Source organism: Hyperolius riggenbachi, chromosome 3 (assembly GCF_040937935.1).
Source record: "Hyperolius riggenbachi isolate aHypRig1 chromosome 3, aHypRig1.pri, whole genome shotgun sequence".
NCBI lineage: Eukaryota > Metazoa > Chordata > Amphibia > Anura > Hyperoliidae > Hyperolius > Hyperolius riggenbachi.
Genome location: NC_090648.1, coordinates 19993871 through 20011426, shown reverse-complemented (window position 1 = coordinate 20011426; position 17556 = coordinate 19993871). Strand labels below are relative to the sequence as shown.

Genomic DNA, 17556 nt, shown 5'->3' with positions numbered 1-17556 from the left:
GGCGAACGCAAACTTCCGCAAATGTTCAAACAGGCGAATCTGGGGAACTACCATAGAATTCAATGGGTAGGCAAATTTTAAAACCTACAAAGACTGTTTCTGGCCACACAAGTGATGGAAAATTGTTTCAAGTGGTCTAACACCTGGACAGCGGCATGCCAGAGGGGGATCCATGCCAAAAGTCGTGGATCAGCCTCGGAAGAACCACCGACGTGCGAAACGGCCGTTAGGCTACCGTTTTTGCCCTGCACCCACCACCGCCACCCTCTGATATGGTAGGACATCCTCCTCATGCAACTGTTTTAAATGCACAAGATGTCTGCACATGATGATTTTTTGTACCTACCTCTCTGTATGCAAATTTTTTTGATACAAATGGTGATTTTATCCGCATTTCAAAACACCATTAAAACAGAATCAACTGCAGTGCCTGATTTACCTGTTTTTTTCTTTCTGATGCTGTCCCTGCCAAAAGTCCCACCAAAAATTACGGAGTTGACACAAAGTCAGGTTTTAATGCCTAAAGGGCAGAAATCACATTGTGCGTGTCAGTGGGCTGTGGAGTGTCTCACACAGAGAAATGCAATAGTACTATCAGAATACAGTAAAATAATAATGCACTGGAGTGGTTCTGTGCCTCCAACTTAAAGGATACCACAACTGAAAAAAAAGAAAGGTGCGGTGGCTAGGGAGGGAAAATTAGATATGTACCGCCTCTCTTGTTCCCCGCCTTCAGCTGCCGGTCTTCTCCAATACATGCCAGTGTCGGGTGACTCTCCTCCTGACCTCTAACCTGGACATACTGTGCCGCGCAAGCGCAGTATGTCCGTTCTTCAACACTTCTGCCGGCGCGTAATTTAGACAGAATCAAGTTCACTTCACTGGCTCTTCCTTCATAGAATCTTGCGCTCCACAGAAGGAGGATCCAGAGGAGTGAACTTGCTTCTGCCGAAATGATGCGCCGGCAGAAGCGGTAAAGAATGGACATACTGCACATGTGCACGGTGCAGTATGTCCGGGTTGGAGGTCAGGAGAGTCGCCCGGAAACCGGCATCTATTGGAGAAGTACGGCGGCTGATGGAGGGGGAACATGAGAGGCGGTAAGTATTTAATATTCCCTCCCTAGCCACCGCACCTTCCTTTTTTTTTTCAGTTGTGGTATCCTTTAATGAGGCAACAGCAGTAGTGTGCACGCAGCTCTGGGTGTCAGTGGGCTGTGGAGTGTCACACACAAAAAACAAACACAGGAGACCGACATGCTAGCCCTCAATAGGGCTGTTTGGGGTGCTTTCACAGCAAGTGAGGAACAAGAACACAGGCATAGCTAATGCTTTACCTACCTATCTGCAGCAAGTCTGACCCTGCTCACACTAACAGTCAGCAGAGAATTAATCCAATATGGCCACTGCAACTGCTTTTTGATAGGGGGTGGGGGGTCCAGGAAGGGGTGCTAGCTGATTAGCTGCCATGTGTCTGCTGACTGTGAAGTAAGGGGTTAAATACGGTGACCATACGTCCCGCTTTACCCGGGACGCGTCCCGCCTTCGGGGGGCGCTGTCCCAGGCTGCATGAGGTCCTGGGAAACGTCCCGCTTTTAGCAGCGGGACGTCCCGGCCTCGGGACTCTGGCCACCGTACAATGAACTAGCCACAGCATCTCATAGACGCTGCGCTAGTTCATTCCCTGCAGCCCCGCTCCAGCAGCCTGCATATTCCTCCAGCAGGCACAGGCAGAGCAGGGCTACGGGAAGATGGCGTCCGGAGGCAGAGCCCTGTACTGGAGACTATTTGTGTCTCCAGTACAGGGCTCCGCCTCTGGACGCCATCTTGCCGTAGCCCTGCTCTGCCGGTGAGAGCGGGATATTGAAGGAGGATCGTCCAGGGGGAGCTGCACACACACCAGAGGCCGGCTGCGTGAGGGGACGTCTTCTGCCAGGTGAGTAAATGCTTTTTTTTCCAGGTTAAATGTTTGCCCACATTGCGTACATTTTGTGCTGACATGTTTGCCCGCAGTGCGTTTATTTTGTACTGATGTGTTTGCCCACATTGCATTTAGTTTGCGCTGACATGTTTGCCCGCAGTGCGTTTAGTTTGTGCTGACATGTTTGCCCGCAGTGCGTTTAGTTTGTGCTGACATGTTTGCCTGCAGTGCGTTTATTTTGTGCTGACATGTTTGCCCGCAGTGCGTTTAGTTTGTGCTGACATGTTTGCCCGCAGTGCGTTTATTTTGTACTGACATGTTTGCACGCATTGCGTTTATTTTGTACTGACACGTTTTCCCACATTGCGTTTATTTTGTGCTGAAATGTTGCCTGCAATGCGTTTATTTTGTGCTGAAATGTTGCCCGCAATGCGTTTATTTTGTGCTGACATGTTTGCCCCCATTGCGTTTATTTTGTACTGACATGTTTGCCCCATTGCATTTATTTTGTACTGACATGTTTGCCCCATTGCGTTTATTTTGTACTGACATGTTTGCCCCCATTGCGTTTATTTTGTGCCGACATGTTGCCCATTGCGTTTATTTTGTGGTGTCTGGGGTAACTGTTACTGCATTTATTGTTTAATGGTCATAGTTGGCTGTGTTTGCTGCTTTGGAGTTATGGTATACTATTAAATAGCATTACGCAGTTTCTGCACACCCATGATGCGAATCCTCGTTTGACCACATCACAACGTAAACACTGCTTTCTTACGCCTCGCTGTTGCATCATTACGTTAGCTCCGCCCATAGAATGTTATGGCCACGCCCATTTTTTCACGCACACCGCAGACACCACATTTTTCGCACGCCGCACCCCCTATTTTTCGGCGCGCCCCCCAGTCGGGGGGACTGGGGGGCGCGTCGAAAAATAGGGGGTGCGGCGCCCTGTCCCAGGTTGAGCCTACAAAAATCTGGTCACTGTAGGTTAAAGTTTAGCTCAATGATGATGTATAGGGGGCAAACCGAACACACCAAATGTTCGTCACAAATACACTACAACTCAATCAATGCACCCGATGCACCATAGCCCCAGGTTTTCATTGCACTCGATAGTGGCTCCAAAGACAGCCAACAAGCTGCGCACCAAATCAAATGAGCGCTTAGAAATGGGAGGGGGCCTTCTAGGTGACAAAATTTGCTATAGTACATGACAATATTTGTGAGGAAATATTGAAATAACCGAGGTTAGTCGGACACCTTAAAATGTCTGTACTGTACTAACTTCCATTTGAATTTGTACAACATTCCACATTAAAAAGTCAAATTCTGAGGTTGGGTTGATGTATATTTGAAGTGCATTTTAAGTATAAAAGGCAATTTGCAAAAGTCCACCTTGGAGAAGTGAACATGCAGACCACAAGGTGTAGCTACATCAAAATGTAGAGTAACTAATATAAAAACCATGTACATCTCAGTTAAATCAAGCGTACGATAACAAACATGCAGAATTTTGTCAATCAAAATTATAAATTTTATTGCCAGTCATTATTTTAACATATTATAATGGCAGCAGACATTTGCAACAGCTTGATAATGGAGATGTTTTAACAACAACTTAGTTTCTATAGATCTTAAATACTTTTCACCTTAAAGTGGGACTAAACTTAAAGTGTACCAGAGCTCACAAATGAAAAAGATTTTATACATACCAGGGGCTTCCTCCAGCCCCATCCGCTCCCATGCTGCCATTCTCCGCTGCCCGCAGCTTCAGGAAACTGGTCCCGTCACTGACGTCAGTCACGGCCAGCTATGCAGGAGAAGTGCGCCCTCTACGTATCTCTCCAGCAGCCGCTGGAAAGATACACAAATACACAAAAACTTATGCTAGACTGGGTCCAACTGACGGAAGTGTGGGGACCTGGTTCGTGAAGCTGCGGGCAGTGGTGAACGGCACCATGGGAGCAATCGAAGCAGATAGGGCTAGAGGAAGCCCCTGGTATGTGTAAAATATTTTTCATTTGTGAGCTCTGGTACACTTTAAAATAAAAAAATCAAGGTAAAATGGAAAAAAAAAAGGAAAAAAAAAGTCCCGTAGCTTACTCATGATGAGTATTAATGTATGATCTGCAGATGTCCTACGCATAAGAACCCAAATGCAAACTAGATGCTTAAACGTGCAGGTTTTTTTCTTTGCTCATTTTTATTAATCATCAACATAGTCATTTGACTGTTACAAGAATACCCAGAACCACAAAGACAGAAGTATAAGACTAAAAGAGACCAAAAAGCCATCCTACTAAAAAGCAACACTCAATGTAATTTGCCTTTTTAAAACAGAAGGTATTTATGTTGCTCTTTAAAATGTATAAGTGATAGGCTTGCTAGACGCCAGCGGTTTTGGATGTAAGCCTGTCTTCAGGGGCATAGAGAGATTATTTACATACTCAGTAGTGATGCATTGTGGGACACACAGTTGGTCACTTAAAGCAGAATTATCCCAAATACCTTTTTGTTTTGAGAAGCCAAATTACACTGAGCGTTGACTGTCACTGTAATTTATTGTGGCTCTCCCTCGGGCTGGTGGAAGAGTGAAAACTTTTTGAACAGAACTACCACTCACACCTCCTCTTGCCAAGTTGAACTGAGAGCAGTGCTTCATACTGTAGGAAGGGGGAATGGTTTGGATAGTGTGCTTCTTGGAGCGTGCAAAGAGGAGCTGGCTACTCTACTGGGCAATACTGAGGAGCTGCGACAATCATAGGAATGCACAGCTATTTAAGTAAGTTATTTAACCTGTTTTGTATGCAACTCATTGAAACTACACCCTGTTTGAATCCTTTTATCCCAGGACATCTATGACAGTCTCCTGTCACAGCACGCTCTCGCCACTATTGCGGCTTCATTACCCCTGTGCTATAAAACTGAGTTTCATATGCGTGCCAGGAGACAGTCATTGGCTCTTGAACCTATGATAACTGTAAGTCAATCCCAGTGATCACAATGGAAATCTGAAAAAAAGGCCATGATCCTTAAAGTGGAGCTAAACTCTTGCTCAGGACAGAAGGACAACATAGAGAAATGCACCCTGAATGTATTTAGAGAGTTTATCCTATCAAATTCCCCCTCATTTGTATCTAATCACAAGTTGTCATTTGATCCCTCCACTGTGTCACATGACTGCCTATGGCAGATAAGCTTATTTGAAAGCACAGGCTGTATACAATATGACTGCCTCCATGAATCAGGAAGGAAAACCTGTGCAAATGTATAAAATTTTAAGAGTTGTATCAGCCATAACAAATAAATGTTTTTGGTTTAAAGGTTATTATGCTGTTGTGTGTCTTTAAGAGCAGAGAGAAGAGTTCTGAGTCCAGTTTCGCTTTAAGGGACAAGAACTTTCCATCACAAAGAGTTTAAATAGTGACAAATTAAATATATCAGTTCTAAATACCGATATTTTACTAATCGGGATCACTGGGCGTCCAAATTTCCAAGCGCCTTTTTTGGATGCAATCATTAAACAGACCTAATAACCTAATAATTATCATTGCAGGCTTCCTGTAGGTTTTGCAGAGCTTGCCGTTTTGTTATTGACTTCCAGCCTTGCGGTAGTTTTGCTGGATTAGCGTGGTATGCTTTAGCAAACTCCTCATTAAACTGTGCAAAAACGTACTTCCAGTAATCTGAGGACTGGATGGAGGGATCTGGTTTAATATCCCAGTCTGGATAAAATTTGCGATATTTTTTAAATAAGAAATACTGCCCTCCTGTATCTAAATTTCTAAATGCACAGGACGATACAATGGACGTGCTGCATATTTCAGTAGATAAGGTTCCATCATCTTTCCATTTGTATTTTCCCAGTCCACCAGGTCTATGGATAGAAGCAAAGTGCTGTGTGTGCTCAAGTCCTCCACCCTCACAGGGAACTTTACAGAATGGACACAGCTTCCCACAGCCAACCACCTGCCTGAACAATTCCTCCTGAGGATTTACGGACACCCGGGAAAGTACAGACTTTATATCCATAGCTTTTAGCTGTAATGAGATTTGTAACAATGTTTGTTCCTTGAGGAAGAGCTGAATGTCCAAAGAAAATTGATCCACTTGTGCGTTATTCTGGAAAGACACCACATTCATTTCATTAGATGGAATCACAAGTTCATTTTTCAGCATCTCACAAAATTGTTTCAGAAAATCTGAGACAGATGGAACTCTAAGGCATTTCTTATCTGCAAGAACTTCCATAACCCTCTTGTTCATCAAAGAAAGAATGTCTTCTTCTAAAGATGTCAGACTTTTGGGGTTTGCATACTTGTTTTCAATGTAGTTTCCAATCCAACGTCTTGTAAACGCCTCATATGACTCAATATATTCTGCATATTTTGGGAATGAGAGTTCTTCCAGTAGTTCCCGTAACAAAAAACTTTGAAAATAGGTCCTACTGCAGAATCTTTTATTATCTGAACTATGTTTTATGTCATCCACTATTTTGTTACCTAGATGTTTGAACACAGCATCTATCAAAGCTGGCTTTAAGCATTGCTCACAAAATTGCTTGGCTTTCGTCTGACACACATCTTTTTGTAAAAATGTGCAGATGAAAGTACCTAAATACTCAGGTTTTAGCCTATTTAGGCTGAGTTTTGGATCGTTCTTTGCAATGAAAGCATCGTGCATTTTCTGAAACTCTGTAGAAGCTTTCCCAAGAATGTGATGTTTGATGCGTAATTCTAGCTGTGAAGAGAGACTAAAGTTTTTTGGCTGGTTGGAAATCTCAGTATTAATCATGTGGAGTAGTTCCTGGCAGTAGGTGTCATCATAATCCTCTGTAGTCCTCACCTTCTCTCTGATATAAACGTCACATTTCCCCATAAGTGAAAAAGCAAAGTCTTTTATTTTCTCATGAGACTCCTTCTTACCAGGACCCAACACACTTGTTATTAAATTTTTGAATCTTTCAACCAATCCACTCTCTTTTTTTCCATCATTTCCTATATTAATTTGTGTGCAATCTTGTAAATCTTTCATTTCCCCTAAGGCTTGATTTATAGCCGATCCCTTATTGCTCATGTCATTAATCAGTTGCTGAAGCATAAATTTACTGACGGTACGTCTTTTTAATTTTTCCAACTGTAGATTTGTCAGGGTGTTCGCCCACATATCATGAAATTCCTTTTCTAGTTCCGAATCACTGAGCTTCTGATTCCTCTGTCGACATCTTGCTAGGAGATCTGAGATTTTATCCTCAATCAACTTCTGAGAACTATTCTGGATACTCTGAATTTTGAACTTCCCTTTCTGGATGTAGATTGCCTCGTCACATTTGCTAAGAGCGTTTCGTTCCAATTCTTTCCTGAGGAATTCTGCACTCAAAATGAAATCTGATTTGTATCGCTCTAAAAGGTGAACATTCTCAGATTTATTGTCAAAATACTCATCCAACAACTCTATCATTTTATTCTTTTCTTGGAATAGCAATATACAGAGCTCACTCCTGTATTCGGAACACAACAAATCTTCATTCATACTTTCTGCTGACTGGTTTTTAATGTTGGTCTCTGTGTTGATTAACCAGCTGTGGACAGCTTTTCGAAACTCCCATTCCCATTGTGAGGAGACCATACAAAGCTTATTATATGCATCTGCCATTAAACTGTTCCTGAAGCTGAAGATGAATTTCTCGTGTTTTACTGCATTCCATAAACTTTCTATCCAAGTTGTAAATTCCGGAATGGTTAAAGGCCTTTTCAGAGACTTGCTTTTCATGAATTCTAATAAATACTTTTTCAATTCATGTACCTGTTCACTGTACCCAGAGTTTACTGGAGCCATTGGTGGAACCCCAAGCCAAAGGCCAGGGATGTACCAGTTGTCTTTTTCTAGATTATAATCCATTACATCACAGAATTCTTTTATCTCAGTTTTCTTTTCCATTTCTGCAGCTATTTTTGTGATTTCATTCAATTGTTCCAGGAGTTTCTTCCGGTCTCTCATATTTTTGTCATGTGCAGAGACATCACTCACATTTTGGTGAACAAACTGGCAGTTGGGTCGCTTTCCTACCTCTTTCATTCTAAGAAATGCATGGACCACTATCTGTAGAATATCTTTCATTTCCGTTGCATTTTCCATGGCCATATTAACTATAGTGATGTCGCTCAAACCAACCACTAATGTGGCCAGCTCATTGTCATGTTCATAACTGCCTTCCAAAGAGGCCAGTTCTGGAGCTTTCAATCCCTCTGTGTCAATCACCATGATAAACTGGCAGCCCAGCTCATTCTGCAAGTTCTCTCGCACATTGAGAAGTGTCATGAAGGCCCCTCTTGTGCATCTTCCACTGGCCACCGGGAATTGCAGTCCAAACATGGTGTTTAGAAGGGTGGACTTTCCAGTACTCTGCGCTCCCAGCACAGTTATTACTCTCATTCTACATTCCTTTCCTGTTTTGGTATTAAGCTCTGTCAGTACAGCCAGTATCCATTGCAGGGGGATGTTGGAGGCATCTCCATCTATCAGCTCTAATGGGAACCCCTCCAGCAAAAGATCAGCAGCTATCCCAGGCAATCCAGTAAATTGTTTTCTGACTTTATCCAATCTATTTTCTTTAATCATAGAACACTCAGCCTCATAAAACTGTCCCATCTCACGTAAGAAATGCTCAATTCCTAAAGAACTATCAGATATTTTCTGATCTATCTTTTTGAGTTCTTCAGTATTATAAGACGTAACATTGCATTTCTCTTTGTAGACCGATTGTAACATCGACAAATTATTTCTGGCAATGGAATCAAGTTCAAACTTCATCCATTTCAGAAAAAAATGTTTTTCAGACATGTTCAAATGAGAGAGAGCATCAATAAAGAGCATGATTCCACGAGGCAGTTCATGAGCATGTTGTTTCTTGTGCAGTGAATAGTAATTATTTTTAAGCTCATCCAGATATTGTTGTGCATCTTTACACCCTTGTTTAGTCATTCTGCAGCGTTCTTTTTCTATCTTTGAGAGCTGTTTCCATAGTTCTCCCTGTAACACCATTGAATTTTGTTTGTACTCAGCCACATCATCTATTTCTTCTGTAACATTTAAGGCTAGTACCTTGGCCTTCTGACAGTCAGACGTTCTCTCGTCTATGTCAATCTTCAGTCCATCGATTTTACTCTCAAATTCCCTCATCATGATTCTTTTTACATTATTGTTTATACAATTTGCAATACTGCTCTGTATTTTGACTGTAAATGCAGCTTCGTTAGTTCCACCCGAATATACAATCACATTTGATTTTTTCAGTTTTAGTATGGGGCTTAGTTCTTGGAAGGTCTTCAATGTCTCAGTGTTAACTTTTTTGCCAGGTCCTGGACTAAGAATGAAATAATATTGAGTCTCTGTGTTACCAAGAGCTGATAATAGTGCAAAGTCTCTACAGGAAATATCCTCAACGAATATAAAGACTGCAGAGGAGATTCGAGTTAGGAACAAGAACTGATCCAAATGTGAGGACAGATCTCCCCGTAGATTAGTAACTGCGATGGGCTCTGGAAACATATCAGACTTGCCTAAGGGAAAATACCAGGAGAGTTCCACAAGTCCATCAGATATTTTCCTGGTGACGTTTCCTCCATTCATACTGTCATGTATAAAGAAGTTGTTATGAAACTGAGCTAAATTAAGGATTTGGTTCAGGATCTTAGACTTGGATAATTTGTTTTCCCCCATCCTGACAAAAGAGAAACATGGCATTGAAATTTTATCCACATTATCTTCTCTGAAACCTTTACTGCCAGCTAATGTTTGAGGCCTCCACTTCTTCACAATGTCTCTAATAGCCCACAGCAAGAGCTTGCAGCGTGAACCATCACCAGCAGGGAGCAGCAGAGGGACAGCAAACTGACACATGGACATTTTGGTTAGAATCTCTTGTTGTAGAAAGCTGTCTGTGCAGTGCAGGAGAACACACAGGACATCCAAGGGGTGGATGGAAGCTGATGAATTGCTAATGCTTTCAGTAATAGAAATGTTGAACAGATCTTCATTATCAATAGACTGCTCTTCCATAAGGAGACCATCTCTTGCTGTTCTGTTTAAGACCATCACTTTCCGTAAGTAATTCCAGGCAAGATCTTCTGCACTTTCAGCTGGTTTTTCAAGCAAGTCTTCTATGCCAATGCTCAAGATGTCCCTCAGGGTCAATTTTGATGGCAGGTGATGTGTCATTTTCATTGTTTCCACAAGTTCATGAAACTGCTTTTCTGCTCCTGTGAGGGGAAAAAAAAATAGGTACACCTAAGTCGTAATTTTCTTACAAAAATTATTCTAACATTTAAAGAGAACATGATTTAAACCTCGGGTTCAGAGAAACATACTGGTCTAAGGCGAGAGAAGCCTCGGGATACTAATGAGGTTCCCACAGCATCCTCTGGTCTCCCAATTTTGGCCACACAGAGGCAGTAACACAGAGCCACTCACGCACAAGCAGCTCTGGCTTACTGCCCAGGTACTCATGCTTGAAGAGGAGGGCGGCTTGATGAGATTACCGACAAGTCCTGGTCAGTAATCTTTGCATGATCTGCGAACAGTAATGGGGTACCGGAGCATGCCATGCTTCAGGTCAACTACATTTATAAAAAAAAAAAAAAAAAAGGAGTCCCCTTAGTAAGGCCAGCCAATGGCATATTGAAACAAATTGCTTCAATAAGTCAAGTGCATTGCCCAAGCCTGAAGTTTCATATCAGTTACCAGACCTGAAGAAATCAACATCCGGTGTATTGTATCGATTGGTCATAGCTCTCCACTGGATGGACTGAACAGATTCATATTTATACTTCCAGGATAATTGCCAGGAATTCACTGATATTATAGTGGGACTTTCTAAGAATCTATACTTTGGTTGCTATTGGCAACACCACTACACCTAGGTTCAGCCCAATATCACAGAAAGTGCGATAACTTGACTCATCACAGCAACGGTATAGGAGATAGAACTTTAGGCGTCATCACAGTTTCAAGGAGTTTATTCAGTAAACAGATATACAGATGCTCATCCCTACACAGCGAAGCAATTGTTCTGTAGTAAGTGCTCTTGCGTAACAGCTCTTGGCTCCATTGCATGGCAACCAGGTTTTCTCTTATGTTCCATCTATGCTACGTAGCCTGTAGGCCTATATACAGCATACAGTTAGATAATAGGACAATACACTACAAATAAAAGTAAAGGGTGGGAGTCATCAGCCAGACTCAGAAGAAGCAGCAGTATTTAGAAGTGGCTTAAAGAGTTAAATGTGACATCATCTGAGCAGGAACTCATCGCCTGCTATTGGCTGATAAAACCTTGTGATATGACAGGCAAGGTTTTTACTGCGCATGCCTGAACTATTACCTAGTTCTAAGAACTGTCATGTTCATTTGTTTAATGTTCTTGTGAGAATATTTTCATAACAATGGCACATATTTATGTTATTCGCCAGCTGGTCTGGCCTCTATACTGGATATCTCTGATACAGCCTTGGCTGGGTTTGTGTAAGACACAAAACCATGTTCCAGTGTTTCTAGAAATGCTGCTTGAAGGGAGACTCTGCAAATCAAGTCTTTTAACTAAACTCAGCTAAAGTAATTGAGGCCGACAAATTCAATCATATAATACTTAAATTCTTACAGACTTAACCCCAACTTCTCTCACACGAGCACTCCTCTACCAATGCCTAACCCCTACCTCTCTCACCCATTCTGCACCCTAATCCCTGTCTCCCTACACCTAACCCTCCACCCACCTATGCCTAACTAACTCACAATACCGCCATAGCCGCTAAGTTTCAAAACCAGTGTTCTTCTACAGTATAATAGAACTTTGGGGGCCACCATAAACACCAATTACCACATCCAAATTTTGGTGTATAACATGCACCAGAATATAAGACAGCTAGGTTTAGTGGGTTAAAACCAGTCTCTGATGGTTGTGTCCTCCTTTGTCCCCTATGTGCTACCTTCTGTCCCCATTTGCCCTCCATCCCCCATCCTCTCCTGCAATGATCCCCAAGTGTTGGCTTCATCAGAAGTAGCTGACACTAGGGGAGCCTTGCAGAAGAGGAGATGTCTGCTGTAGCCGGAGGAGCCATGGATGAGGAGAGTCGGTGCTGCCGCTTCTGCTAATTATACACGGAGGCAGAGGAACATACATGAAGAGCAGGAAACATAGGAGTAGAGGAACAGATTGGGGGGGGGGGGGGAGGGAGCTGGAGGCATACAGGAGGATCAAGAAACACAGGGAGGGGGATATCGCAGAGAGTCCCAGACATTGTGGTTCGTATCAGCTTCCAAATGTGGGTTGTGCTATGCATGTAGTCTAGGGCAGGCATGGGCAAACTTGGTCCTCCAACTGTTGAGGAGCTACAAGTCCCACAATGCATTGCAGGAGTCTGACAGCCACGGTCATGACTCATAAAGGCAAATGCATTGTGGGATTTGTAGTTCCTGAACAGCTGGAGGGCCAAGTTTGCCCATGCCTGGTCTAGGGATAAAAAGGAAGCTCTCTCTGGTGCATTAACTTGGTATTTAATAAAAGGGTAAACAAAATAATGCACTTACAACAAGTGAAGAATCCATTGCATATAAAACCCCAAAGGAGTTGGCTCCCCATCCCATCTGCAGCCTCCCCTTCCCTCAGACCCCATTATCGTGGGCGTGTAGATAATGCGTTGCCACTCACCATGGCAACCGTCTGTATATCTCTTGGCACGCAAGAGGTTGGACCTGCCCACCTCATAGGACACCCGTATGTGTTACTATCTACATGTCCGCGCCACAGCGCTGAGGGAAGGGGAGACTGCAGATGGGATGGGGGGGGGGGCAAATCCTTTTAAATGTTTTACATGCAATTGATTCTTCACCTGTTGTAAGTGCGTTACTTTTGGCCCTTTAACCACAGGTTTATACCCCCCCTAGTGACCAGGCCATGTTTTACAATGTTAACAGGTTGATTGCTCGGTCATACAACATGGCATCCAAATTAATATTACCTCTTTCTTCTCACACATAGAGCCTTCGTTTAGTGTCATTTGATTGCTGCTGCATTTTTATTTTATTTTTTAAATCAAATCAAACTGAAATTTTTGTAAAAACTAGGATGCATTTTTTTTTTATCCCCCCCCACCACCGTTGACTTTAGACTAACATTACATACACTACAAAATACATAGATAGACATATGCCTATGGTAAGCGCCTCCAAGGGACAGTTAAAGGAGTGACAAGGGACTCCTTTGAACAGCGCGCCGTAAGATCGCAGCGATCTATACATTATAATTTAAAAACAGCCTGCCAGCTCTGATCGCGAGCTGGCAGGCTGATCGCTGGGGCTCTGTGTTTACAGTGATAGGAGAGCGCACTCGTGCAAGCTCCCATGAACACTCCTCATAAGATGCCATATGGCAATGCTGAGGAACAACTGAGCTAATCTGCGGCCACCAATCTCAGAGAGGTTATTACCCAGTTAATGCACCAGATAGTGCTTCCTTTTTATCCCTAGTCTGTATGCATTTACAGAGTTACCTGTGTAGAGTAAGTTACCTGTGTTTTGCTCTTTTCTAGCTCTTGGCTGGTGGCTGGATAGTGTACTGGTTAAGGGCTCTGCCTCTGGCACAGGAGACCTGGGTTTGAATCTCGGCTCTGCCTGTTCAGTAAGCCAGCACCTATTTCAGTAGGAGCCCTTGGGCAAGTTTCCCTAACACTGCTACTGCCTATAGAGCACGTCCCAGTGGCTGCAGCTCTGGCGCTTTGAGTCCGCCAGGAAAAAAGCGCAATATAAAATGTTCTGTGTTTTTTTTTTTTCTTATATCACTAATCCGGCTTTAGGGCTGGACACACTGTGGAGGGTCATCAGCTCAGATGCATTGCTTTATGAAGGGACAACGTGCAGTGACACTTTATTGCAGCATTTCTTGTATTCACTGCATTTAAGGTCGAAATATACTCAAGGCTAGTGACTATTAGTGACCAGCAGCCCATGCAGTGGCATAGCCAAGGAGCTATGGGCCCCGGTGGGAGTGTTACATGGTGCTCCCCCAAGTACTCTATACATTACTGATACGGCGCACCAAAACCTGCCAAGAACAGCGTCAGAGGTGCAAGAAGGGGATGGGGAACAGTTTGTTAATTATCAAAGCATTTATCGATGTAATTACAAGCAAAGGACCAATAAAGAGCTAATACTGCAGTTGAGGGAGGGCCATACTAATGCCGTGGGTGTCATGTCTGTCTAGACACGCGGTGCCCTCCCACTTACTGGTACATACAGTACATGTGAAACTCAAAAGATTTGAATATCGTGCAAAAGTCCATTTATTGCAGTCATATAACTTAAAAGGTGAAATTAATATATGAAAGACGATTATGGCTTACAGCTTATAAGGACCCCAAAATCAAAGTCCCTGGGCTCACATACGACCTGGCATGAAAGGTAGCGTTTTTGGCATGTGTGTTGCATTCGTGCGTTTTTACAACATTTTTTGTGTGTTTATGTTGCATTTTGCTTCTTTTTTTATGTATTTACGGTTCGCTAAATAAAAACGCATATGCGTTTTGTATGCATTTTTAATGAGTTTTTCTACTGCATTTTATGCACTAGGCAGACAACAGGAAGCAAAAATGCAACACTAAAGAATTTTAGCAAAAACGCATATAAAATGCATGGAAAAAAAAAATATACCATTGCGTTCCCATTGACTTTCATTATGTCCGTTTTGGCAGCCATCCTGCACATTATGCAACAGAACGAGCGTTTTGCGAAACGCGTACTGTAAAATGCAAATACACTGCATATGTGTAACATTCTGTGGAGATGCAGCTGCTTCAGTTTCCCTGGAGGGCGTTTCTCGGGTCTCCTCGGCGTCTAGCAGGGATGCTCATCCGGATCCCAGATACCCGGGTAACCCGAGTATCCAACCAATTTTCTGCTATCTGGTCGGATCCGGATACCTGGGCACAAATCCGGATAGCTCTATGCGGATATCTGGCTACATAATCCGGATACCCGCGGATATCCGGATCCGGGTACTGTAACTAAGGAGATGATGTCATTGAGCCTATCAGAGGGCTCCCAGCAGAAGCCCTAGCAACCAATCACAGAGGGGAACTCTGGCCAGCCCACCCCCTGACCTCATTGAGCCAATCAGAGGGCTCCCAGACTAAGCCCTAGCACCCAATCACAGAAGGGAACCCTGGCCAGCCCCCCTGTATAATAAGGAGGGCTGGCATGATGAGACAGATCGTCCTTGCATGTGTGGCTGGCTGGCTGCTCACTGACAGACTTGCTCCAGTGCTGTTGGCTTAGCAAGTGCTGTATACAGTGATCAACCTAAAGCTTTGAGTGCTAAACACCTTCACTACACTATTCTATTTTTTTTTAGCTAGCTAGTGTAATTGTTTGCTTTCATTCACTCAGTTTGGTCCTGTCTGTGTGTGCTGTGCACGCCAGCAGGACAGTATAGGTTAGGGAATAGAATTACTGTGTTATTGTATTGTATAATTAGTACCGCAGTTAGTTGTTACAGAGTAGTACTGTGTTAGCTTACTACAGATTACTGCAGTGCTGCTGTGCTGAGCATTGTCAGTGTGACAGTTAGACAGATAGTGTGCACTGTCTGTCCTCTACTCTGTGGTCTGTCACTCCGTGTTGATTTGATTTAAAGTCCAACCCCAATTTCATTAAAGTAAAAGTACCCCACATCATCTGGTGACATCATTGCCATATGCTATGTGTGCAAACTACAGATGAGCAGAGGTTGTGACCCCTACAAGTATGGCACCTCCAGCTTCATTACCCATCTGGCCAAAAAACATGTTGAGCATGAGGAGTTCAAGAGGCTGAATCAAGCTGGCGCTGGCTCCCACCGCCACGGTGCTTCAGGCCACTGCTGCTGATACCACCACCTATATTCAACCCAAAACACAATTGCGGTGTCATTTTTTGGAGGTGTCTGGGCTGAAAACTCATGTCCCAGTTGTGCGATTGGACTTTGGACACAATGTGGGCTGCACGACCATCGACCGCTGTCTGGAACCTATCCTGATAATAATTTACAGGCTTTTTTAATTTTATGTCCACCAAATAATAAATTAGTGTTTCCCTTTAAAAAAAACATGATGCTACATGCATCATTTACCCTAAAAACCCTTTTTAAAGCTATTTAAAGGGTACTTCCGTTTTTTCTATCCAGATACCTGAATAGGTCGGGTATCCGCGGATAATGCGGTCGGATATCCGCGTTCACGCGGATATCCGAAAGGTCAGATCCGGATATCCGAATCGGATCCAGATATCTGGGTACCCGGATCCGAATCCATTCGGGTTTTAAAAAGTAATACCCGAGCATCCCTGGCGTCTAGCACGCAGAGGGGATTGTCAGTGGCTCATGGGGTGGCTTTGTCGCGCACAGATGGGACCTTTATGCGGGGAGGAGGCGCGTCAGCTGAACTGCCGGTCGGCTGATAGAGGAGACTCTTGGCAGCCCTGATTGGCTGATGGGTGTGGACGTGGCCGAGGGGTCTCCTCCGCTTCTTAAGCCTCCGAGAATCACTCACAACTTGTCTGCTGTTGCGAATACTTCGTGTTAGCGCTCAGACCTTAGATAGTTCCGGTGTGCTTTGATCTGGGAGGAAACCAGGGATTTCACACAAGAATAGGAATTATTACTATTGTTATTATTGCTTGATAACCTGTGTATGACTCTGGCTCTCTTCTGACTACTCTTACGCTATAAGATTCTGTACTTTCGCCCATCTGATCCTGTTGCTGCTGAAATACCTTTATCCTTTTGCCTGCCGATTCTGTACTGTATCCTCCTGTCTGTTGCCGAACCGATCTGTCTGACCACGCCACTCACCAGTGAGCCCTTGTCACTGGTGAGGTTCCTTACTGATAGTACCCACCAGCTCCTCTGGTGAGGTTCTGCCAAAACCAAATCAGTATTACTGTTGCACCAAGCACTGTACACTTGCTATTACCTTGTTTACTATACTTGCATTATTGGTGATACTGCAGATCACACAGTAACCAGACTTCTGTTTGCTACACCAATCATTACAATATGCTTTTTTTATATGCCTTTTTCCCTGCGGCCCATAGACTTTCATTAGCAGCAAAAATGATGCGTTTTACACTACGCTAGCGTTTGTTAGGTGTGCACCCAGCCTGATAGTGTCAGACTAATCAGCTAACTCCTCCAACACACCTGAAAAGGGTTCCTATTTCATATATTAGTTTCACCTTTTAAGTTAAATTACTGAAATAAATTAACTTTTGCACGATATTCTAAATGATTTGAGTTTCACCTGAAGGTTGTGCTTCCATATGCTGGAAAATCTATGTACAGGTGGAACTAGGAGCGCAGTGACTGACCACAATATGTGACATCATCTAGCCTCTTTGCGGATCCCACTGTACATTTAGGAGATCAGGCATTTATGTCCTCATCCTACATATATCTCTCAGGGAGGACACAATTGTCTTCATAAAGTTTATTGAAAGAGGCACTTTTCTTCAGGAATGAGCAGAAACGACGCCAGCGCGAATTTACGCATCATAGTTCACATCTACGCATCATAGTTCGTAGGTGAAGTTTCAAAACTACGCTTACGA

General features: G+C 43.4%; 1 protein-coding gene across 1 annotated transcript in view; it reads right to left on the bottom strand.

Moving 5' to 3' along the window:
- Positions 1-5457: 5457 nt before the first annotated feature.
- LOC137561892 (interferon-induced very large GTPase 1-like) overlaps positions 5458-17556 on the bottom strand; it is a 37416-nt gene continuing 25317 nt past the window's right edge. Inside the window, exon 5 of the mRNA XM_068273240.1 lies at positions 5458-10181. Within this exon, the coding sequence (XP_068129341.1) occupies positions 5458-10181 (4724 nt within the window). The remainder of the gene's footprint in view (positions 10182-17556) is intronic.